We start from the raw sequence: 25,305 nt of genomic DNA, 5'->3' as shown, positions 1-25,305 counted from the left end.
TCAACAGTTATACACTCACCTCAGAATGGTGTAATTGAAACATTTACTGACATTTTTGGCAATATTTGAGTTCATTTCTGAGAAAATAGCTTTACACTTTTGTTATGCCATTTTATTTTGTATTAGTGTCCTTGATCATTCATCTCTTGTAAACAGTTTAAGATTGACCTGAACTTGGATTTTTTTTTTTTTTTTAAGAATTTTCTCAATCATTTGTCTTTCTCTCCAATGGCACTTGACACTGTCCCTCAAAGGGAGAGTCCTTCCTCCATCAGGCAGTGCAGGCCTACACTTTGTAAAAGAACTGATATTACTTTATATTCCCATGTATCTAGCAACTATATATAAGATCTATATGCATGATTTTTATAATAGATGTTGTTTTCTTTAACCAATACTTGATATAACATCTGTAGTTCCAGGCCTGCACTTTCCCTCTCTTCCCTTTCTTTCCTTTCTGTCTGTGTTCACATTTTTCCTGTGACATACAGTTCTATTTAAGCTTGTCTCAAATTCCACTCTCACCAGATGCAGGCTTTCCTAAGTCTTTGGCCATACTCTTTATACACCAATCCTGTAGATTCACACCCTGTTACCTGCCCCAGGTTGTTTTCAAACATGGTTTGTGTTCTAACAGAACCAGAAGCTTACACAACCAGACCACGTTGCAAACTCAGTGCTATAAGGATAAGATCTTTAATGGCTACAAGAGAAAACTGAAGAGCTGTTAGAGGAAAGAAATGTGAATTCACCTGATTTTCCCTCTCCTGAGAGAAAATTAAGCAAAGGCCATCATGCAATCAACTTAGTGGGTAAAAAGAAGACAGATGCAATGCAGAAATTTAAGGTGATGATTTAAGGCAAGGAAAATTGAGGAATTTAAGAAATAAATTTGTAAGCAAAAAGAGATAGGAATCAGGAAAAGAAAACAAGAAATGTAATTTTACATCAGTCTTAGAAAATTTACTATCTTTTCCAGGCCTTTAGTTCCAGAGCGGAATGCTACCACCCTACCAAAAAGCGCTAAGAACAGTGTTCCATGGAATCCCTCTTCCAGATGGCACCAGGTCACTTTTATACCATGGTCCTCTAATCGTTTCTTGTACAGCAGTCCATCATCTCTAAGCACATCAAATTCACAGGTCAAAAGGAAAGTCTCAGGAAGCTGAGCAATAACACTGTCTTCAGCCAACAGTGGTGAAAAAACAGGGTCAAACATGGACTCAGCCACTTCACAGATTTCTTCTGAGGGTAGAGATGTTGCACTTGGTTTGTAACCTCTTGTTTTAAACTCATGAGGTATGTGGTCAGGACTCACCCATTTCTGATATTTCAGTCTCCGATCTTCTGAGACATGGCAGCCTTTAAATACGTCCTTGATGAGGCCCAAGTCCAGATTAACATACTTCAAACCAAGAACAAGGGTTCGTTCCTTTAGCAAAATGGGAACTCTCTCATTCTGCTGATAAGAAGGCAAATTTAAGTCCACACACTGCAGAAAAGGATATATTAGGATTTGTGCTCTCAGCTTTGGGAGATCTCTTCTGTTCACCAGTGCTTGAGCAACAGCAGCAGCGAGTGTCCCTCCACTGCTGTCTCCACAGATGACAACACGGGAAGGGTTGACTCCATGGTCTTGTGCAGTCCTCAGAAAGTGGATGGCAGCAGTGAGACAGTCCTCAAACTGGGCTGGAAATGGGTGCTCAGGAGCTAAACGATACCTGAATAGGAGTGGAAGTGTTTTAGTGCAGTCACTTCTAGTGAATGGGCCTGATGGAATCTTGGCATTCATTTATTTCTCTCAAAAGGCAGGAAAATACTCTGCATTATTATAAGTTATAATTATAAATTAGAAATTTATATTATATTTAAATATATACATTTATATATATATAATTATAAATTTATAATTTATATATAATTATAAATTATAATTGCAGCAATAGAGTTGATCCAAATTAGTGCTTTTGATGTATTATTTGCTATGGTTCATGTTTGGGAGAGTCAGTACACTGTTCTAACTTTGCAAAATACTTCTTTACTTATCTTGTAAGAGACTGAAAGAACATGAGAGTTGTTTTGGAATTAGCTGGCAAGGCAGGTGTGTCAATCAGTTATCATTAATTCCAGTTAGAAAATGAACATTTAACAATAAATTGTTAGAAAATATGAGCATAGAAAATATGAGCATAGAAAATTGATACTGAAAATCTGAAAGATTTTGGATCTGTTTGAATCCTTTCTGTTTTGGAATGGATTTCATTTCAAAATCTGAAAGATTTTCAGTGTTCTGGAAGCTGAATTATTTAAACAGAATCAGTGAGTTATTGGTTCTTCAAGTATTTTAGGACATGAACAGCAATTAGTGCAATTGTGATTAACTCTTTGCCTGAAGTTTTAGAAATTGTTTCTTTTAAAAAAGCATTACAGCTCATCAGAGAAATATTTGTAATGGTCATCTCAGGTTGACTACAAGTTAAATGTGGATTTCCTGCTTCCATTTCTTCATGGAAATGCATCATGCCTGCAAGTATAACTTACTGAAGAATTTAAGACAATGGAGTCAAGTGTATGGATTTCTTTTGAGAGTGTCCTGGGCAACTGTGCTTTCAAGAGAAAGTTACACTTCAGGCTTTCAGCCTAAGGAGGTTGGAATAGAACACCTTCTAGAAAAGAAGCTCTAGAAAACAAAAACATCCTCATGTCTTAGTGGTAGCTACAAATTATAAAATTACTGTAATGGATTTCATTTCAAAATAAACAGTTGGGGCTTAGTTGACTAATTCCTCCTGAGAGGAATTAGTGTGGGTGAAAGGCATGGGATCATTAAGAGTAGGTACTGAATGTGCTTTAAAAGGAGCTTGACTGCAGTGAAGCTTGCAGAGCTAGGCTCAGGGTCTGGGCTGGTCTCTTACCCAACACACACCACCACTGAGTTGGTCTTCCTGCAGAAATAGCGGCACGTCCTTTCGTAGGCCCCTGTCAAACAGAGCAGTTCACTGGAATTATAACTTGCTTTAAAAATAAATGGAATGAAAATATTCTGACATTCTTATCTCTCTTGCCTGGCTAATGCTACACAGCATGTGGAGCATGTGGCATGGCTCATCATTTCCTTACAGCTCTGAGAATCTTCTAGCTGGTAAGAAATCCAGAAGTTAAACCAATGTGTTGTTTTGGTCCCTTCTTTGAAAAGTTACAGGCAGCACTACTGCTGCCACTTTTAAAGTTATTTTGAAGGGGACAAGTTGTTACCAAAAAAAAAAAAAAAAAAAAAATCTAAATTGCTAAATCCAGTACAAGAATTCTTCTTGTGCATGAGGCATCATCTCATGTCTTTTGCAGTCACATCCCAAAATGAGTTTTGTCCTTGTTTGTCCACTATAAAGACACGCAGCACAATACACACATACAAGCTAGCACACACTTAGGAGCAAAAAAAAATGGGTGCTTTAAATAAGAAATAAAGTTCTAATGAGATTTTCAACTTTTCTCATAAGCATGAAGAGGAAAGAAGAAAATAGGCATTAAATATGATCAGGGACTATTCTAGATGCACAGTCTATGTAAAGACAATTTAACGTGATGCCTGTTGCATGTATAAATTGAGTCTGCTGTCCTGATTTTTTTCTTTTTTATTTTCAGTGTTAAACCTACTAACTCTTGTAATTTAAGATATACCACATCAGATCAGAAACTCCGTGGTGTGTGGCTGTGGAGTGTCCCTCCCTGGGGATATTCCAGAGCTGTCTGGACACAATGCTGTGCCCTGTGCTGTGGGATGGCCCTGCTGGAGGAGAGAGGTGGGACCAGATGAGCCAGTGTGGTTCCTTCCCTGACCCATTCTTGGTGCTGCATGTGTACACCTAACACACCTCATTTTATTTATATTACTTACGGATACTTCCAAACCGGCCAACTCCTCCATGAAAATAAAGGATTCCCCTTCTTTCGCTGTTGTTTGATGTATTTGGCTGGTAAATTCTCACTTTAACCCTTTCAAACCTTAAGTCCTTGATAAGAAGACGTTCATCCTTTAATGGTGGTATTGTATCCATTATAACCCTGAGGAGATGGACCTCTGAGATGATACCTACTTTGTCCAAAAATGTTGCCTGGTGATAAAAGAAAGCACAAATTAGTGCAAATTTCTACCTAACCTGGAGATTGGTAATTAAAAATTTTAAACTCCATGGTCAGTTCAGTAGGAAAACAATCAAACTATTAATAGTAGATAAAAGGTGTCGAATACTTCACCTTGTCAGGTGTTTCAGTAGCCATGTGCCTGAACAAAATAAGGAGAGAGTAGTTACAGTATTTTAAATTTTAGCTTTGGATGAAAAACATAACCAATACTTTTGTTTCCCAAACTCACACTGCTTTTAATCTTGCAGGAAAAAAAATCCATAGCATCTACCACAGCTATGCTCCTGACCAAGAATAGCTTTGAACTCAGGCTTGATCTTCTCACAGATCACTGATTCTTACTTAAACACTCAGGCTAAGGTTCTTATGTCACTCTGGGCTCATCTACTCTATTGCATCTGCATGGATTTAAGCTGTTTCACTTGTAGCCTGCTCTAGTCTATTCCTGCTCAAGATGAAAAAATATGAGGCAGTATTACTGTATTTCCACTATATTGGATTCAATTTTGCACTAATTCCACAGCATACTTCTCTAATGAGAAATTAAATTTGTTGTGCTGCCATTATTCATGCATATGCATTTCAAGGAGAATTATACAAAGGTCTGCATAGATCTTAAAAACCTATCCTTGTGATTTTCACCTCATATTTTCACACACTCACGTGGCTCAGTAACGTGATCCTGTTAAATTTGGTGTAGGTTTAGGCCTATTTTAGGTCTGAAGAGCTGATCCCATAGACAGGAAGGATTGTTTTGTGGCCAAGTTATAGTTGCATATTGATTCCTTCTACAGAACTCCTGGTGCATGTCTGTGGGAAAATAACTTTACTTATTTATTCATCAGTTTCCCTCTGGTACCTTATTTCCTCACACTAATACTTTTGCAATTAGCTGTGTTTGTATGGAAATGGAGATAATCTTTGTCTTGAAAATACTAAAAGGAGTCCTAGGAGACCTTACCAACCACAGCGATGTTGCCTTTTGCCCCAGCTGAACACTGGATATACTTGTAAACTGTAATTTTCCATGCAGTTTTGACTTCATGGATTGTCAGCTCTTGAAAGAATTTGGCACAAGTAATTTGCCCAACAGCCATAGCAGGAGTTGCTACATGACTTGAACTCTACTTGCATTTAAACTTTGGTTTAACCCTCCATTAATGTCCTTATCTCTCTGCTCCTTTCAGGCAGTGTGTGACAGTGCTTGTGTTCAGCCTCTCACCGGCCAGCAGAAAGGATACAAAATTGTAAGATCAGCAGTTAAAAAAGACATAAATCACCAGTAAATTTCTAAATTCTGCAGTTTCACTTTTAACATCTGGATTACACAAAAATAAAACTTTGATGGATAAAGAGCAGTTACACAGTATTTAGAAAATGTGGATGTTTATACACTGTATAATACTTGTAAGAAAAGTAACTCTGACTTAATTCCTATCCTGTTTTATTGGTTTGCTGTCAAAGTAGAGGGTGTGGAACCAGAGACAGGGTGAGTCACCTTCTTGGGAACTCACTGACTTCCAACAAAACTTACAGAGCAATGGGGCAGGGAAAGAAAGGAGGAATTAACAATATTAGAACATAGAATTGAAGGGAAATGTAATGCACAAGCAAAGAGATTGAAAAGGTTTTTTTACAATTTAAACAACCAAAAGAAGCTCAGTGTAGGTATCACAGAAGGATTTTTTAAATGACAGGGGCAACAGTTAATTCAAGACAGGATGATTGATGAAACAGAAAGACAAGTGCATGTCATGTTTTAGTTTTGAAAGAAGCAAAGATGAAAAGCGAGGACAGATCAAAAATGTGCCAAAAACAATGACACAGAAAGTTGCTTTAGTTATTACGTGTACTGTTGCAAAAAAGAAAATTGTTCAGGCATATTGAAAGGCAAATGATGATGAATGTGGCAGCTCTCTTCAGATGGCTCAGGAGGAGAGTGACAGGGTTGTAGGAGAGAGCTGAGATCACAGACATCATTTAGCTGCTTACTCTGTAAGCAAGCACGGTGTTATACAGAGCAGAAATTCCACATCCACAGGGAGAGTTACCTTCTAAACCTTCCAGCACTGCCGTGAGGCAGCAGGCATGAAAAGCTAAAACACAGGTCATCAGAAAAAAACGGGAAATTGCATAGTCTGCCCAATTCTGTTTTTCAAAAATATTGCCTTTGCTGCTGTATAGCAAACAGGGGAGTCTATTATGCCCAGCACAGCTGAAAGAATCTGCTGACATCACCTAATCAGTCCAGTTGCGTATTTGCAATTTATTTAAATGTTGATTCTAAAAAACATCACCAAACCATTATCCTTCTAACAGAAACACAATTTAAAACTCAAGCTGTGATTAAGTTTTACTTACCAGACCAAGCCCAAAGTTCATGAAGTAATGAAGAACATAAAGCTTCTGGCGCTCACTGATTCCATGAGGAATTTCTGCTTTGGGGTGTTCATAATAGAAAGCAATCGCCACAATGCCAGCCAAAACAGTGAGAAAAATGGCCAGGAGAATTTCCATCTTGCTGTGTTGATAGGAGCCCAAGAAGGAACCAGCTGTGGTGTCCTTCCCCTTTTTCAGACTTTCGGATTTCTGAAGGTAAAGGCACAGGATTATCTGTTCTTGTCAGAGCTCATAATCCAGCTTTCAAAAATGCCAATAGGAAGATGAAAACATGTGGTAACCCAACCATACAATTATATTGTAACAATTAGTTGTGGGAGAGGCTTGCATAAGCGGTTTTCACATCTGCAGGAACAAGGCTGTGCCCATCACAGCAGAACCATGACTTGATGGATCATTGCAGTGTCAGTTTACAAGAAGACAAAAACTTGTTCTGTCTCTCTTTTTTTTTGATAACAGGAAAGTCTTTATTATTTGTGAATTCCCATGCAGCATTTCTTGGTAATCATTTTCTGAGATGATTAGATTCTTGCTTTGTTGTGCCTCCATGTCTTTTTCAGACTTACATTGAAATCAAGGCTTAGTGTCACAAACATGTTTCATCACCTATGATGGCAGATTTTGGGTGCTGCTGCCATTGCACCTTTGAGTCCAGTGGAGCCAGAGGCAGCTGCAGCCTGGTCTGAGAGCTGTACTTGCCTCATCCTCCTCAATGGCTCTTCTACTGCACCAGCTGCTGTGTTTCCTTGGTTTTTGTTTGGTTTTTTTATCTGCCTCTTGGTTGAGCCTGGCAGTGCTGCAGTCTCTGTCTTCCAGGAAGATATTATGTACAGATGTCATTCCAGGTAGAAATACAATTCCAACTGATGTAAACTAGACTTGAACCTAATGGTTTTGGGGCTAGTAGCACTGACTAGATATCAGCAGCACACTCTTACCTGTGGTGAGCTTCAGGATCTTCCTCTAGAAATGACATATTTTTCCATACAAAAATAATTTGTGATTAGATTTAACCTGAAGCAAAAAAAAAAAAAAAAAAATTGAAAAGCACACCTCATGTGATACCACCTTTGGGAACAGTTTGTTTTTAGCAATCCACTCAGCATGTGAAGACAGCAAATTCTCATCCTGAAAAATCACAGTGTGGGTAAAACAAGTGTATAAATTTCTTACTTAAACAATAATAAAATAATGTAAGGGATGAGTTGACCTGGAATTGTATAAGAAAATGAAACTAAAGAGAGAGAATCACAGGGCTTGAGCATGCATAGCCCATGACCTGTATGGGAAATGGCTCAGGTTTGATACCTGACTTCAGAAGCTGTTTAGAATAAGCAGGACCGAGCTTTGTTTTTGAGTTTGGTGTTACGCTTTCTGAGAAGCAGCTGATTCCATGTTCTGCTCTCTCTGCCCAAACTGTTTCTTCATTTTATCCAACAACTCTTTGTGGATTTTCATTTCCCAATGTCCTTGGTGCCTCTCCCTCCCTTGCCAGAAGATTATTTGTATGCTAAATGTAAAATCAGATTCCTTTTTGTTTATCCTTCTGGATAATGGCAATTGATGCCCATCTTGATAAGGGATTTTGGTGAAAGGAACATTGCCTGGGGATTGGGACACTCTTGGGAAATGGTGGTGGTGAATTCAAACCCATCAGGACAAAGGTGCACAGAGGGTTCAGCTTTCTTACAGCTCAGACGAGAGCATTGGGAAATACTGTTGCACAAAATACAATTGCAGCTCCCTTCTTCAGAGTTTAATAGTGAAAGTAATTAATTAGCCTATGCTAAACTGTGCTGTCCCAGTGGGTGAGGTGTGGTCTAAGTAAACCTACCAGATTTGGCCCCTCTGGGGATCTAAGAAGGCTCTTGACACCTGTGACAGATCCTTTGTACTGCAGTTCTTACCACCTGATGTTCTTCTGTGTTCTAAATCTTTTTGGTGCCAATTCACCAACAGCTGGCAAGTGTTGGACTGGTTTGGGCACGTTTACAAGGTCTGGACATCGCAGCACCCCCAGGGGCTCCACACAGAGCCTGGATGTGCTGGAAGCTGTCGAAGAAACAAACTAAGTTGGTTTCTGAAGTCATGGGGAAGTTTTTCCCTTTGGGCATTGCAGGTACAGAGTAGTACTTAATACTGTGTAAGTTTAGTCTCAGCAATTCACAAGCTTGAGGCCCAGGATGGAGAAAACCATTCCCTAAATGATCTTTCAAACAAATGCTCTCTTTAGCTTGTGATAACTTTTTGACCTTGTCTCTGCTCCTGTGAGACAGAGCAGGGGATAGAACAGGCCAAAGCCCTATTTTCTCCTACACCAGGGACCCCCTTGCTTATTAATTTCCAGTGAAAAGTGTAATGTCCGGGCCCAAAATCTTGTCATTCCTTGTTCTTTTTCTGTGATATGGGTGCACATGCAAGGGGAAGGACTGTAAAACATTGGATCATGGTGCTGATCAGCTGGCAACAGAACTCACTGTAAATGGAAGCCTGTACTGGGATACTGGGAAACATTCCAGAGAAAGTGCTGTGTGATCCAATGAGCTCCTTTTGGGTTCTGCAGAGCATGAGAGCCATCTGGTGCTGGAAACCTGAACTTGAACAGGAGCTGGGCTTTTCCTTGAGGAATTACTTTGGTGCCCATAATTCTGTAGGTGGCATTGACTGTCATTATGTTTTGTAATTGATTTTTTTAAAATTTGTACTTGAAAATGCCATTCTTTGGGGACTGTAAGAATGACTTCAAGCATTCTATCTTAGCAATGCAAGAGACACATAGCAGATCTGTAATTAATTAAATTAATTAAATAAAGTACAGGAAGTTCCATGGAGACAGTAAGATCCTGTGATTTCTTAAAGTTTAGAAAATCTGGGAGTCATGATTAAACAAAGAATACATTATTTCAGCACTTGCTGTTCTGTGCTTACCCATCTGCACTCAGTGGTTATAGCCCATGATTAAAACATGTTCAAGAGAAGTAATAATGCTGCTGACATATTATAAAGCTAAATTTGTTACTAATTGTAGTAAATTAAAGACCAATGGATAAAGGACTATGGAAAAATCCCAGGAGTAGATCAGTGTCAAGTCTGGACATTGACTCATAAACGAGGGATAATTCCAGTCTGATAAAGGAGAGAAATTGGGTAGCTGAACTGACAAGGAGTATAATGGTGCACTGAACTGTGTAAAATAGTATGAGATCATCTGTGACCATGCCATAACTTACAAGATACAAGGTGGATTGTACAGACCTCCTCAGTTCTGGCACTTGCCAACGTTCTCCAACTTCTCCAATGTCATTCAACTTCTTGCAAGGCTTTCATAGCAGATACAGACTTCCCAATGTGTGAGCTGGTTAACCCAACCTTTGTCTTCGTAACCAAGGCAGATCCTGAAGTCTTCAAAGAGTGAACATTTGGAACTACGACATTATTTGCCCCTGGAAGCATTTCTTTGCTTGAAGAGCAAATTGCTATGCCTGCAACAGGAAAAAATGAAACAAATAAACTCTGTTGTGTCAACAGAGCGTGAAGAAATGTAATTTCATTTTGCTGAGAGGGACTGGAGAATGAGAACCCTCAAGTAGCGACTTGCTGCAGAGATGTGAACCAGTTCACCTGTCATCAGCATTCATTAACGTGGTGACAACACAGAACATTCAGCCCACTGCCTTCTTCCTACTCACAGTTTGCCTGGCACAGTAGACAAGTACTAACCTCTTTCCACAGTCGTGTGCATGGATGTCACAAAGGCAAGGTGGTTGCACAACAGTTAAACATTTTACAATTCCTAGGTGTTGCGTGCCCAGCTGTCTTGCTATGCAATGGCAATTATCTTTGGATCTGTGTTTAGCAAGGGTGGATCTCTCCTAATAAACAATATAACAATTACAGCAATATAACAATCGAGCTCAGGGTTTTCTTTGGCTTTGGAAATCCACAGATATTATTTGGCAGGTTCCATGCTGTTTACATCCTTTCTCCCCAAAAGCCAGGGAAGCTGAATACAATCAAATGCTGCTCAGAAAGGAACTTCATAGAATATAATATAGAGGATATTCAGTTACTTTTGAGCAGTTCTCCCTCACTTCATCTCTGCTGCAGTCTCCGGTACCTCCTGGTACCCATCTCGAGCAGGGTGTGAGCTGTACCAACCTACGTGTCCCCCATTTCTCTTTAAAATCAGGTTTGTATGTACATCCAGTTCCTTCCCTCAGGTTTTAAACATAAATGCAAAGCTATTGTTTGTCTGTACAGACACTCTGATGGTGATTACAGCTCACCCCTGAGGTAGGGAAGGAATCTCCACTCTCCAGAGGTATTGCCATGCTGATTTTGGGGGCATTAGGTGGGCATGTGTGTGCTCATGGCTAATTACTCACACAATGCATGCAGTTCTTACTTACACATTTAGAATGTTTTTTATTATTATGAGTTTTTATTCTTTGACATATGAAGACAACAAAAATTCTTACAATGCCATAAGAGAACATCAAAGCAAACTTACATAAAACCTCTAAACATCACATTCCTAAATAATAGCAAGTAAAAATCAGAATTCTGCAGACCATGCTAATGTTGTAAGTTCTCGCCTTGATTCTAATGGACAAACAGCTGGTAAACAGTTAATTGAATCACACTCTTTCTAAATACCAGTGTACTGTATGCAAGAAAATTATTTAATAGCATATTACAAAGTCTACAACATGGTTCATAATTGTACTTGATGATGGGAAAGAGAAAATACCATATCCAAAAAGTCCCAGAGCACCGTGAAAGCCTTTTTCCACATGGTGCCAGGTCACATGTACATTGTTGTCCTCTAAGCGTTTCTTGTACAACAGTCCCTCATCCCTGAGCACATCGTGCTCACAGGTGACAATACAGCTGTCAGGGAGGCCACAAACAACAGCATCCTCTGCCAACAGTGGGGAGACCCAGGGCTCAAACAGTTCTTGCACTTCTTCATGAACTCGAGGTAAAAACAAAGTGGGGAGTGGTGGTTTATAGCCCAGTTTAAACACGTCTGGAATAAGATCTGGGTTTATCCATTTCCTATATTTCAAGTTTGTACTCTCAGGAACATGAGAACCAGCCAGAATTGGTTCCTTCAGGGAGCAATCCTTATTCAGGTATTTGAGAATAAAATGGACTGTGCGCTCCCGGGACAGGAAGGCAATGGCAGCATTTTTCTGGTGAGATGGCAGATTGAAGCTCAGTGCTTGGAGAAATGGATAGATCAGCACCTGGGCACGGATCTTTGGGATATCTGTCCTGTGCCTTAGTTCTTGGCAAACACTGGCAGTGAATGTGCCCCCTACACTGTCCCCACAAACAATAACCCGAGCGGCATCCACCCCGTAGGTCTCTGCAGTCCTCAGGAAGTGCACGGTAGCAGTGAGACATTCCAGAGTTTGGGCTGGATACTTGTGCTCAGGTGCTAAATGATACCTGACGGGTGCAAAAGGCAGCCTGTGTTACACATTCTGTCTTGTCTGAAATACATCTCATGCAAAAACGCCCCTGAACCAATATTAATTACATCATTAATTATATCTGGTTTAAAGTTTTTACATGCTGAAGCAAACTGGAAAAACTTTTCCTCCCCTTCCTTCTCAAAACCAATTCCTCCCAATTTAATAAAATCCCTTAACAGTAAACTTTTTCATGGAAGAATTTGTTGGAAATGAAGGGTTTTTTTATACCACCATGTATTTTCCATAATCAAAACATCTTTTTATAGGAAGCAGTGGCCCATGCTGGTTTTGAAAAATATCAAATTTTAGACTCATTATTTACTCTTTAAAATCATCCCACATGATTTTAAATGCTCCCCTCAATTATTAAAATCAGATATTTGGCTTTTAATTTGTTATTATCAAGCAAAAGTAATGATTTCTGTGGTGGTAGTGATGTACAATGAACAAACCTGTGACTCCCAGCCTGGCTCAGGTATTTCCATTGCCATTCCATGGAACACGCTTGCTCCCACAGAACAGCAGTGTGGGGAAGACAGCACTAGAGCCCAGTTTCTTTTCTTATATTCAAATAAATGTAAATTCAGGGGTGTGTGGGAAGCAGGGGGGAAAGCAGCAGAGTTCTCAGATTCTGGGATTAGCACTGGTTGAATCTTACTTACCCAAGAGACACAACCACTGAATCAGATTTTCTGGCTATGTACCGGCATATTCGTTCATAACTTCCTGAAGAACAAATGTTGTTGAATTAATTAACATCTTAGAAAACTTCAGTCAATATTGTCCCTTATTCTTTTATGACATATTACTGCAATAGCTTGTCAGTCCCTTGGCTATTTAGTGAGTACCCAAATTTTCTGTAGGATAAAATAATCCAGACTTTGGGCATCACAAGTTGCTGTGTAGTTCACACATTTAGAGAGATCATTGATCTGTGTGGAAAATAAGGAATTATTATGATTATAACTAAGAAAGAATGGGCAGTGGTTTTAAATTGAGAGAGGATAGCATTTGTTTGCATGTAAGGAACACATTTTTATTATGAGGGTGTTGAGACCCTGGCACAGAGTTCCCAGAGAAGCTGTGGCTGTCTCATCCCTGAAAGGGTCCAAGGCCAGGTTGGATGGGGGTTGGAGCAACCTGGGATACTGAAAGATGTCCCTGCCCGTGGCAGGAGGTGGAAGAAGATTGTATTTAAGGCCACTTCCACCCCAACCGTTTTATGATCCTAAATGGTTCTATGATAAAGAGTACTATATCCTATAAAAATAATTTGAATACTAAATAAGTGCAGATTAGAGAGTTTAAAAAATTAAAAATAAGCACTGAGTGCTTTCTACCTCCAGTCTCTCAAACTAAGCTTCAGTCACTTCACTCAGGAGTTTTTAAAAACAGGCAGTTAACAAAGCTAAATAGTCACATTTTCTCTTTCAGTTCCTTACTGATGCTTCCGAAAATTCCACATCCTCCATGGATGAAGATGACTCCTCTCCGTTTGCTTGCAGATGGTTTTCTTGGGAGGTAAATCCTCACGGGTACCCCATCAAAATGCAGATCCTTAATGGAGAGCTGGGAATCCCAGCATGCTGGGAGTCCATCCATGATCAGCCTGGTAAGTGTGTGCTCCTCTGTGATACCCAAGTGGTTTAAGATCTTTGCCTAGATAGATAGAACAGGAAATTGAGAAATTACTGTAGGGAATACAAGTCTTCCCACTTCACAGAGGCCACAAGCTACTTTTTCCTACACTGTCTTCAGCATAATTGGGTTGGTTATTTGCTAGTTTTTAGTATTCCCACAAATAACTGTCTTTGGAATTTCAGTTAAGAACATGAAAATGTACATCTTTGTGATTGCAGGAAGACTGTTGTAATACTTTTTCCATTAAATGTCTTATATAAATACCTTCTAGTTCCTGTGATCTGGATTTACCACAGGTAACAACAGGCATTTGCTCAGGTGTGGAAGCTGGGAGGCCTGAGGCTCCTTTCCTAATGAATGAATAGGAAGAGGAATTTCTTGGGGATGGTTCCAGTTCTGGGTGTGCTAAATCATGCTTTGGAGGTATCTGTTCATCTCCATGATAAACTGTACTTCAGATGCCTCATTTAAAATTTAAGGTTGAGATGAAAATGTCCCTCTCATGACAGGTTTATCATACTGGGGGAAGAATACACAGGCCAGTCTGTGGGCAAGACTTGGTGACTTAACAGTGCTGGGTCATGTTCCTGCCATGGGTCAGTGAGAACAAGCTGTAAGAAAATCATTGTGTCTATAATCATTACTGAGGGGCTGCTGGCCCAAGTGAGGAACTGATGAAAATGGTTCTGAATATTATCTCCTCCTCCATTAGTGAAACCACTGCCTTTTTCAAGATCTCACAGCTGTTCATAAATGACCCTGCAGTCAGTTTTTACATCTAATCAGCAAAAAAACAGATATTCTGAAGACAGGGAAGATTTGTTCAATGGCCTTATCCATGACCAGTCAACTGCTGATAATTAAGATAGTCTAAATATAACACTGAAATCCTCCTTTGAACACATGTTGTACTGGATATATTTCCTGCTAGAACAACATTTCCCTTCCTATTACATGGGGACTTGAATGCCCTTCTGGACTACAGTAATTCATTCTTCTGGAATGATGACAGTCATCACAAGCCATTTGAAAATTGTATTGTTGTTCTTTTCTAAGCCAAAGAAGTCTCTGTATCAATTCCTTACAAACTGAAGACCAGCTCTGCTTGTGTAAATTGTTTTTTTCAACCTGTGTATCACAGATTCTTTCTTCCCAATAATCTACACCAGTCTACAATAAACAAGTTGGGTGAGGAGTAATAAATGAAATTGCCATGAGCCATGGAAGAGGGAGAAAATCAGTTAGCAACAGAGGTGGGAATCCAGTGATGATCTGGAGTTTTTTCATAACGCTCTGCCACCAATGCCAGCAGTACATAGGGTAGTTTAAGAGACAAATGGATGGGCACAGTTCTTGCCTTGCATTTGAAAAAGCACATCTTAGGGTATCATGGCAAAGGGGAAAACTGAGTACAATGATGGCAGAAACCACAGGGTGAATCTAATCTCCCAGCAGCAATTTTCAAAACTCTCATGACTCTTAAGTCAGTTCTTCTGTCAGATTTATGGTTTTGGAATGTTTGAAGCTGGCAGAATTGCCATGTAATCTCATTTGAATGTTCTAACATCCTTGAAGTTTTTCAGGGCTTTCAGATGACACTAATATACACGATAAACTTGGTATGAGAGCATCCTATCTAAATATTCTCTTTCCTTGCCTTGTCTTAGGAGTTCCTGATGTCACAGAGGCAACTCCAAATGCAGGGGAAACACTGTCGTGAAGGAGAAAGAGGGAAATTGGTATGTACTCTGTCAAAAAACTTCTTAATCAATAGTTAGGAAATACTTCAGAACCTATAGCAGTACATTTAAAACCTAAAAGGTTTGCCTATTTCTAGACAGATGTGATCAGTGTTAGTAGGTGAAATGTGTTACATAAACCAGGTTCTAAAATGTGCATATGTTTATGAAAAAGAGCATGTCAGCTTTTCTTGTGAAACGCAGTCTTTGAAAAACTATTTGCTGGAACACCTAAATTCTGGCACCAACAGTTTTTTTATGTGGAAGATCATATGGGGACCAGATTTGTACTTTAAAATAATTACAAAATCACATACCAAAAGCAGCAAAACCCTCTCAATCTGAGCTTTATGGACTTTAGGACTACATCAGACAGTCTTTTTGTCAGTTACTCTGAAGCGTGCTTTTCCAACCACAGTAATTATCATCAAAGCTTCATATCACAGATGCAATATGCACAGTTAGTCTGAACAGAGATTAAACTAAGTAGTTTAAAACAAAAGCCAGGAGGCTTCCTCTCATCTCTTCCATTTTACATGGTCATTAATCTTGTCATGACAGGGGATGAGGACAGATGCAGCAGGAGCATCATGTGTATACCTTCTGACACTCATCTGGTGCTGCAGCTTTTCTAAGACATTGCAAGTAAGGTGGAAGAAGAGAGGAAAAGACTGTCCTGTATTGTGGGAAAAGAGGTTTTTACAGGAGCATACAGTACAGGCACATCACTGGCACAGTGGCAGCACAGCTTGATGGCACAGGAAGAGCAGCATTCACCAGGATGAGCAGGAGAAGTTAATTGCACACGTCATACACAGAGCATTATGCACTTATTAAGAAACCTTAGTAAGTCCTTACTGTGAGGGCTGCTCCTCTGAGCAAAAAAATAAACCAGAAATTCACCCAAAGTATCAGCAGATGACTAAAGGCTTTTGAAAGAAAAACAGGTGAGTGGATTCAATGCATAGCAAGTGGTGAAATGCATCTTTAAAACTACTCAGAAAAAGGAAGCTGAAGTTTAGGGAACATATTCTCAATGTAAAGAGCATATGCACTTATGTAAAAGCTGTGCAAATGGGTTAAAAGTGTCACCTGAAAGAATCTTTTCACCCACCAAGTAGGGAAATTGGAGAATTTAATGACATTGTCCTATTATAATATTACTGTCATATTATTATATTAAGTTTACATACAACCTAACACAAATAGCAGTGTGAGATATGCAAGGACAGCAGCCTCTTCTTTCATGGCAGATAAGGCAGAAAAATTTACTGGAGAATCAGGGACAACCACTGGATTTGGTGAATGCTGCTGTGTACATTCAAGCAACCCACCTAAGTCTTTAATAGACTGTAATGGCCCAAATCACCTCTCAGGATGTGGGCCCAAGTTCCTGTGTTCTTTCTGTATAACTGGGAATTAGAGGATTGAGGTGAGCTTCACATAAACATCAAAGAAACCACTCTGATTTTCCTGCAGGCTTTGACATGTTACGTGCCAGACATGACAGGGCTTAGACTGCTCCTACTGGCTTAGACTGCTCCTGCTCCTGTTGCCTATTTTGAAAGTTTTTGGGTGAAAGCTGTTTCTTTCTGTGATGGCAAAGCCCACAGTGGGTCTGGCTTACAGGTACTTAGATAATAACTGATAACAGGCCTAAACCTGCTTTGGCAGAAGGTTCAATCAGATGACTTCTGGAGGTGTCTTCCACCTACCTGATTCTATGGTATTTAACTAGGACTCTGTAATTCAGTCACTGCAGAATAAGAACAGAAACAAAGGTGGGAAAATTACTGCAAATAGCTCAGAATTTAGGAAATTGCCTTACATATATCAGAGTGCATTTAGACATAGAAATTTGGGTTATTATTATTCATGTAAATTATATCAACCGCCCTCCTGTCTTCCACAGGACCAGTCATTTCATTATAGAAATATACAATTGCAGCATATGAATGGACATGTCAGCATTGAAAGAACTCACCTCATCCTGGCTGCTTTATATATGGTAACAGAAACCAAATTAACCTTTGGCCTTTAAATCTGTTACTGTTTGCTTCCCATTGCATGCAGTTGCAGTATTTAGATGCATATCTTCATACTCAGGTCTTTCCTTTTCTGAAAATCCCAGTATTCCAGAGCATGATAAACTCACCAGAATTTCCATCAGAGTGTACATACGGTGATAAAAGCGGAGCTTTGCTGGCTGGTCAACATCAGGAGGAATCTCTTCCTTGAAGAAATTACGATCAGTTGCAATTAAAACCATCAATACAAAAGCAACTAAAATTCCTGTTATGAAAACCACAATATAGTAAGATTCCATTGTTCTTTGGTGGGAATAATTACTGTTTGATATGATTCTGTCAGTATTTATATCCTCCAGACTGAGTCCACGAAGAAGTAATCTGCATACCAAATTCCCCCTGTCCTTCTCCTTTGGGCAGGGCTGACAGGTGCTGGAAGCCTGCAAACATCCGCCTGTGACAACTGCACTTGGCATGATTCAGGCTCATACGTAGCGCAGTCACTTCCAGGTAACACCATTCCTCTGTATATTCCAAAATTGCAAATGGGCTTTATATTTTTTAATCTATTTTATGGGCCTGGAAAGCTCTCTGGGATGTTTTGCAAGTGTACCAGTGAGTGTCTAGGGGCCTAAGGAAGAGTGGCCATACTGGACTCCACTCTGCATGGTCAGGAATTGCAGTGGTTCTGCTCTTGGAATAGGTCTGAAGGATGATTCCAAGGCTTTTTGCTCAGTGCTCATCTTTTCCCGTGCTCACTTGCTGAGGCAGACAGCTGGCCAGAAGAGTTAGAAAAGGCATTCTGAACTCAGTATCAAGGAGTTTGCTTTTGGAAATCCACATAGACCTGTCAGTTATTTGCCAGCCTAAGGGCAAATAACTGACAGGTCTATGTGTGCAGCAAGGGGCTCTGTGCTCACCAATAATGCACTGCTAGCACAGGGAAACTTCTCCTTGACTTGGTGAATTTTGGCCCTAACACTCTGTGCTGATTGTTTCAAAAGAAAAGACTTTGATATCTTTAAAACTCCATATTTCGCTATGTTTTCCAAGATGACTCTGTGTTATCCATTCCATGGTTGTAATTCAGGTGTGATCAGAGCATATCCAAAAGCTTGCACCGAAGGAGTTGATGGAACTTGCAGGAATGAGTCACCGAGTGTAACTCTGTGTATTTCTGTCCACCATGCCACTGGACAAAACTTGTTTGGATAACACGAAAAACATTAAAAAGCAAACAAGCATTAGCTCAGCTTGACATAAGCAATACACGCCATGGTTTTCCTCTGAATACTAAAACATTTCTTTATCCCCACTAATCTCCCCAATACTCCATTTAAAAAAAGCATAAAAGCTTGTAATCGTGGCCATAGAAAGCATGGCCATAGAAGAGGAGTACTCCTTTTTATGAGCCACAGGATTCTGCATTTGACTGCAGCATATTCCCTCAGGGAGATCTGCACTGAAAAAAAGGCATCCTTTCTACTTTTTCTTACACACTTCAAAAAAGAAGACAAAATATATCTGCTTAGAAAAATTCCATTTATGCAAAATATGCATTACAGAAAAGAGCAAGAAACTTCAATGTGGATTAGTCAGTGGGGTAAAAAAAAAATATTTAGCTGTGTGGAATGAGTAAACAAGATGAGTCATAAGAGATAAAGTACCGGATGATGACTGACCAGGCAGGATTCTTAAGAGAATAGGTCTAATCCTTAACTTCAGTGGAGGCCAGCAAGTACAGGTCATTGAGTTATGTGGTTTAAAATTAAGATAGATAGATAGATGATAGATAGATGATAGATAGATAGATAGATAGATAGATAGATAGATAGATAGATAGATAGATAAGATGTTAAGGATAAGATCATTAAATCCATTTAAGTAATAACTTGGAATTCTCAGCTAACTCAGCAGGCCTGGACCTTATCATCACAGTCATCTTTCCCATTCTGATGCAAATGAACTGACGAAGCTGGGGAATAATGGATCTTTTCCATCCTGAGGTGGAGTTACAGCACACTTCACTGAGCCCCTCCCAACCTTACTCCATCCAGACCTGTGGGAGTACACTAACTTGAATGATTTTTTAAAAACAAAACAACGTAAACTAAAGCAAAATTAAAGCTACTTTTATATTCTGAGAGGTAATATCTAGGTTGGGGTTTATTGATATTAGTGTGAATCTTATGTCCCCACATCAGTTCATTAACCTTACATATCCTAGCCTCCCAGTCAAAATCATTTGCCTTTGACACCACCATTCTCTTCCAAACATTCATCTTCTTTTTGACTTCCTTTGTAAAATGTCAAGTTTAAACAAACTGGACGGTCAGAGGCCCTGAATTATTTTACCTCAGTAGATATTAGTGAATCTCTCACTCTGAAAAGAAGTTATCACTGCATGTATGGAATTCTTTTTAAAATACATTGTTAGAAGGAATTCAAGGAATATTTTATCCTGAAACTTCCTTCCTAAGCTAGTTTACAAGTTTCCAGTGCAAACTTGTTACAGGCAATAGCTTGCTGCTCAGTTTTTGTCAAAATTGATGCCATGATGGCTTAGTAGGATTTCAAGACTTTTTCTCTAATTTTAAGAGCCTTAAAGACATAATTCTTCTGTTTCCCTGGTTCCTTGTATGTCTTAGAAGTTTTGGCAGGACTGAGGAGTTAGTCAGAAGGAATGGGTAAATATTGACTGGCCTGAAAGTGAGTAAAGGCACCAAAGAGAAGGTGAGTCAATTGGGTTCAATCGGGATAACAAACATTCCTGTTCACAGGTAGTATTTTTACATTATTCTCTTGAAGCAGCCCAAGATATTAAGAGATCTGGCTGCTAATCACAGACATGTGAGGAAAACCAAGGGCAGTTACAAGAAATGACAAATTCCAACATGTATGAAAATAACTCAGTAAGTGGAACAAGTACCATATAGTTGATGCTGCATCCCTTTGAATTCCAGAGAGCCCCTTTGAGCACTGTGAAACTTTCTGCTTAGAAAGACAATTATTTTTATGCTCCTTGAATCTAGAAAGGGATGTCACCTAGAATTTAGAATTACTCAGTAAGACATTTTTATATTTTTATTCATGACACTGCTTTGTTGTAAGACCCTGGGAAAGCCCTAAGACATGGAAATACAGCTTTTTGTAAAAGGCCTGACACAGAGTCTTTGCTGTCAGGCTGGAAGCTAACCAGAAACCTGGTTCCTTTGAGCTTAGTTCATGGCACAACTCCACTTAGAAGGCAACAGCATCAGACTCTTAGTAGTATATAGAAAGACAGTGTGAAATCACAGAACCACTGGGACACATTTCAAATGGAAAATGTGAACACAAGGGAAGAATGAAATCAAGAAGCACAAAAATTTAGCTCTTGATTTATCCAAATCTGACAGCAATACTTCACCTAACAAAAACCAGATCAGGTTGGCAAAAGGTTTTCCTATTTCAAAGGAGGTTTAAGTTTTATTCTGTGATCATGATAGATTGTCTATGATCAAGAACCCTGCACTGGTGTAAAAGAATGGCATTACTTGGCACCATAGTCACACAGCCTTTCCATTGTGGAGCTGCTCCTCTGTGTTCCCAAGTTTGTACTGAATATATCTGGGGGAGGGGGGGGGTGTCTTTAAGTAGAAAACACAGAATTATTAGCCTAAATGGCTTTAAGACTTGCCTCAAGAAAAGTTTTAATTTCCAGCTCATTTTTCTTTCAAAAGTTCTTGCAGTTTAGCCACCTCATTTGTACAAACAGCCTTCCAAGGCCGGTGGGAACTTGGCTGCAAAGGCTCTGTGAACAAGTTCTGCCCATAAATACAGGTGTAACTTGAACTGTGAGCATTCAGACACTGCCTGAGCCTCTCCATAGATCCAGGTAACATCGTGCTGCAAAAATGGAGCTTTGCCATGTAAGTGATGTGTCTAGAGAGTGTATCAACTTGTTTTGGAGGTAAATGTGCTTTTCACTGCTGTTTTTTCCTTCAAGCCACCCCAAGTCAGAAAAAAATTGGTTTCCATGACTCTTATTGAGAATATGAGTAAATCTACACTAAGTGCAGTCCAAAAGCTGCACAAGGACAAACCCAGAAATCTAAACCAACAAGTGGAAGTCAAAACTGGCTTGAGTTACCACTGAAATACATTACATAGAATCACAGAATACCCCAAGTTGGAACACATCCATAAGGATCATCCAAGTCAAACTCCAGGCCCTGCACAGGACCACCTGAAGAATCCCACTGTGTACCAGACAGCCTGACTGCCTTCTTGCTCTCATAAACTGGAATAAAAAATAGTTAAAAGTGACAGGAAAATGGCTTTTAAAAAGTTGTTGTGTTGGTTGTTGTTTTCTGTTTATAGTTCGTTGTGTCTGTGTAGGAAACAACTACCGAAAATGCAAAATTAATTGTGAAGATGATGCAATTTCACAGAATTAATAGGCCTGTTTATGGAATGTTTCAGGGTGCTGGTTTAGGATTTCTGAGTGGAAACATGGACAAGATTCACTTTGGGACAACTTCATACTGATAATTAGAGAGAACAGCTGGGATGTGACAGATTGTTGTCACCTTCACAAAGGTATGTGCTGAGTGTCCATTTGTACCTGCAGGATTTAAAACACTTTGAATAATCAGCTCTGTATGAAAGTGTAGTTTAGGGAGACTCAGTAACAGACGGACTTTGTGAATAAAAGTTCATGTTGGTTTTGTAAAGGTGACACTTAGGAAGAAGACCTCTTGCCAAGAAGAGTGCAGTGGTTGCTGTAAAACAATCAGATGAAATTCTGGAATATTCTTCTTTTTATTTCCTTTTCAGAGTAGAACTGCAATCAAAAGGGACAATACTTCTAAAGTTCTAATTCTCTCACATATAGAATGTGTAATAGTTAAAGCTATTTAACTTTTTGGTTGGGTTACATTAATTTTAAAGTAATTTGCATATAGTTTTTATTTACTACACGCAAGATGCACTAACTACAGTTTTACTATAAATCTGCTTTTGCTTCTTGTTTTATGTTTGTACAATGTAGCATCTACTAGTTTCCACTGCTTCAAGATAAATCCAAAGCAGTAAAGAAGTAAAATAGTTCATACTTCAATGAAATTTGAAGAACAGGTTACAAAAATGTTATATATCTAGAACTGTCTTTTAACTCCCAGTCCAAATTTAGAAGCAACCTTGTACATAGGTCAAAATCATAATGAATAAAAAAATCACTTCAAACACATATTTAGATCATTATTCAATCTGTAAATAAATACATGAAATGAATGTTCACAAGATTATTCCATTCCCCTGGCTTCAAAGGACCTGCCAATGTTTTCCATTAAAAATTAATTTCCTTTAAATCTAAACAAGTTAACCATGCAATATTGATGAGTTTTCTATTTTAAATGTGTCTGTGGTGCTTTAAGCACAAAGAGACTGAACTCAGGAATCAAAAAACCAAATAAACTTCGATGGAGTTCATATCCTTTCATTTTCAACACTGCTCCTTGTTTCCATACCAGAAAGTTGTTATATTTGTTCCCAGTCCAGACATTGAGTCATTCCTGTTTAAGCCAGACACTGGGTTCTCTGGGTAATTTCTCTCTCCCCTCCAGAGCTGCTGGACTGAGAGGAAAATTGTAATGCCAGGTGCCTCCCCGAGCTGCATTTCTAGAGGTATTACTGTAAAAACACACCAAGGTGCTAAACGCTGCCAACAGGCCCTGGAAATTCTCTGGTTGTTTCACATGCAGGTGAGTTAAGGAACACTCACTGATTCTGACAGTATATACAGACAGTTTCCAGTTAGGATGCTTCATCTTCTCTTCAAAACCCTCTCTCCTGACACTTTGTGATTATGCAGTGACAGTCATATGGCTTATTTCACATGAGGTAACCTGGCAGTTAAGGGTAAAAAATGTGCAAGTTTCTCTTCTCAATTTTATTGCCTTTTTTCCCTTAAATATTTTCTGAAACTTTTAACAGAGCTGAAATTCAAGGTTTAGGTATTTTTCATATTTTTAATTAAGAAAATCTCTGTGTGATATAGCTGTTGAATGGAGAGGGGGGCACCAGGAACTCGGCTGCCTTCTTTTTGCCAACAAAAAAACCCTGGTTGCTCTTACCATATAGCCACTTTGAATCCCTGCTTTCAAAAATACCTGTTTGATTCCAAAGAAGAAAAGTGAGTTCATTGTTAAAGGGATTCAGCGTGGAAACTCACCTCTCTCTCTCAGAGATGCTTAGATTCAAACGTCCATTGAGCTAGTGTTTTAGTAACTAGGGATGTGAAGAAGTTTGAGGATGTTCTTAAGGGCAATATTCCCTTAATTCCAGTGTTTACCTCTAGATGGCTTCCCAGGATAGTGCATCTGGCTCCAGACCTGAATGAACCTGTGGACTGGATTCATTTTGATGAATCCTAGTGATACCTGCAGCTATAAACCCGAATTTCTTTCCAGCCCAGCTGTGGAAACAACACTGAGGTTTGACATCCTTTAGAACTTTTGATATCCTCAAAGCTTTGCATTTTAGGTAATCTCTGATTGCTGCCACAGCTCCTGGCTGGACATGAATGTACAGTTACAGCCTCCTCAGAAAAGCTTAATCTGTACAACTGAAATGGTAATTTTTCTCCCTAATGCTTGACAGTGCAAAGAGCCAGGGACCTGCTGTAATACACCTTGCCCTTTCCCCTATTACAGCAGAGTTTGAAGTGCTGGGGAGACCTTCTGGGTATGCCCTTACCACTGGACAAAAAAAAGTCTTGGAAGAAACCACCCTTTTTTTGAAGAGTGAGCCTTCCTGTATCATTCAGAGCCTGCCTTTTTCACTGCCCACTGCTAAATCCCCAGTTTTCAGTAACACAAGCACCTTCCAGCATGGAAAATCCATGAGCTGTCACGTTAAGCAGAAAAACACCGGTCCAGTGGTACTAGACACTGATGATCATCAGCCTAGACTGGGCACAGCTGGCAATCTAGGGCTGCAAGCAGCTTTGCCCTCCACACACCAGCTGATCTTTGGGCAAGCAGCTCCCTGTCAAAGCTGTGTGTGGCAGGTGGCTCCCTTGAACTCAGCCTTAGCCCTGATTGTTCCTGGATGGACCTGCTTTTCCCTGGACTCAGGTCAGACCAGGGCACCTTTCTGCTGCATGCAGGTGAGGCAGGAGGCAGGGACTGCCTGGCTTGGGGACACAGCACTTTGGTTCCTGCGCTGAGCCCAGCACAGCATGCGGGGAGCCCAAGGCAGCGTAAGGGAGCCCAGGGCAGCACGGAGCTAGCCCAGCATGGCACGCAGCTAGCCCAGCATGGCGTGAGCCCGCTATACCCACAGCGAGCCCGGTGTGCCCGCATATGCCCCCCATGCCTGCAGGTGGCCCAGGGTACCTGCAGTTGCCCCAGCATGCCTGCAGCAAGCCCAGTGTGCTCAGCATGCCCAGGGTCTCCCCAAGGTGCTCACAGCTGGCCCAGGGTGCCCCCAGCTAGCCCAGAGTGTCCACAGCTGGCCCAGGGTGTCCAGAGCTGGCCCAGGGTGTCCAGAGCTGGCCCAGGGTGTCCAGAGCTGGCCCAGGGTGTCCAGAGCTAGCCCAGGGTGCCCACAGCTAGCCCAGGGTGCCCACAGCTGGTCCAGCTAGCCCAGCTAGCCCAAGGTGCCCCCAGCTGGCCCTGGTGCCCCCAGCTGGCCCAGGGTGCCCCCATCTAGCCCAGGGTGCCCCCAGCTGGCCCAGGGTGCCCCCAGCTGGCCCAGGATGCCCCCAGCTGGCCCAGGGTGCCCCCAGCTGGCCCAGGATACCCCCAGCTGGCCCAGGGTGCCCACAGCTAGCCCAAGGTGCCCCCAGCTGGCCCAGGATGCCCCCAGCTGGCCCAAGGTGCCCCCATC

At 40.4% G+C, this 25,305-nt stretch overlaps 2 protein-coding genes across 2 annotated transcripts; both read right to left on the bottom strand.

Annotated features, from left to right (window-relative positions):
- Window positions 1-943: 943 nt before the first annotated feature.
- On the bottom strand, window positions 944-6,663 carry LOC134052943 (arylacetamide deacetylase-like 4). The gene is made up of 4 exons (XM_062507703.1): window positions 6,508-6,663; window positions 3,899-4,115; window positions 2,916-2,979; window positions 944-1,721 (listed from the first exon to the last, which is right to left on the bottom strand). Exons 1-4 carry the CDS (start codon window positions 6,661-6,663, stop codon window positions 944-946), a joined length of 1,215 nt encoding a protein of 404 aa, XP_062363687.1.
- A 4,565-nt stretch (window positions 6,664-11,228) lies between these two features.
- On the bottom strand, window positions 11,229-17,732 carry LOC134052958 (arylacetamide deacetylase-like 4). The gene is made up of 4 exons (XM_062507725.1): window positions 17,562-17,732; window positions 13,469-13,685; window positions 12,689-12,752; window positions 11,229-12,000 (listed from the first exon to the last, which is right to left on the bottom strand). The coding sequence occupies exons 1-4, from the start codon at window positions 17,730-17,732 to the stop codon at window positions 11,229-11,231; spliced, it is 1,224 nt and encodes a 407-aa protein (XP_062363709.1).
- Window positions 17,733-25,305: the final 7,573 nt, after the last annotated feature.

This window comes from Cinclus cinclus, chromosome 23 (assembly GCF_963662255.1).
Source record: "Cinclus cinclus chromosome 23, bCinCin1.1, whole genome shotgun sequence".
NCBI classification, from domain to species: Eukaryota; Metazoa; Chordata; class Aves; order Passeriformes; family Cinclidae; genus Cinclus; species Cinclus cinclus.
The sequence above is the reverse complement of the archived record's forward strand: the minus strand, read 5'-3'. Positions and strand labels throughout refer to the sequence as shown.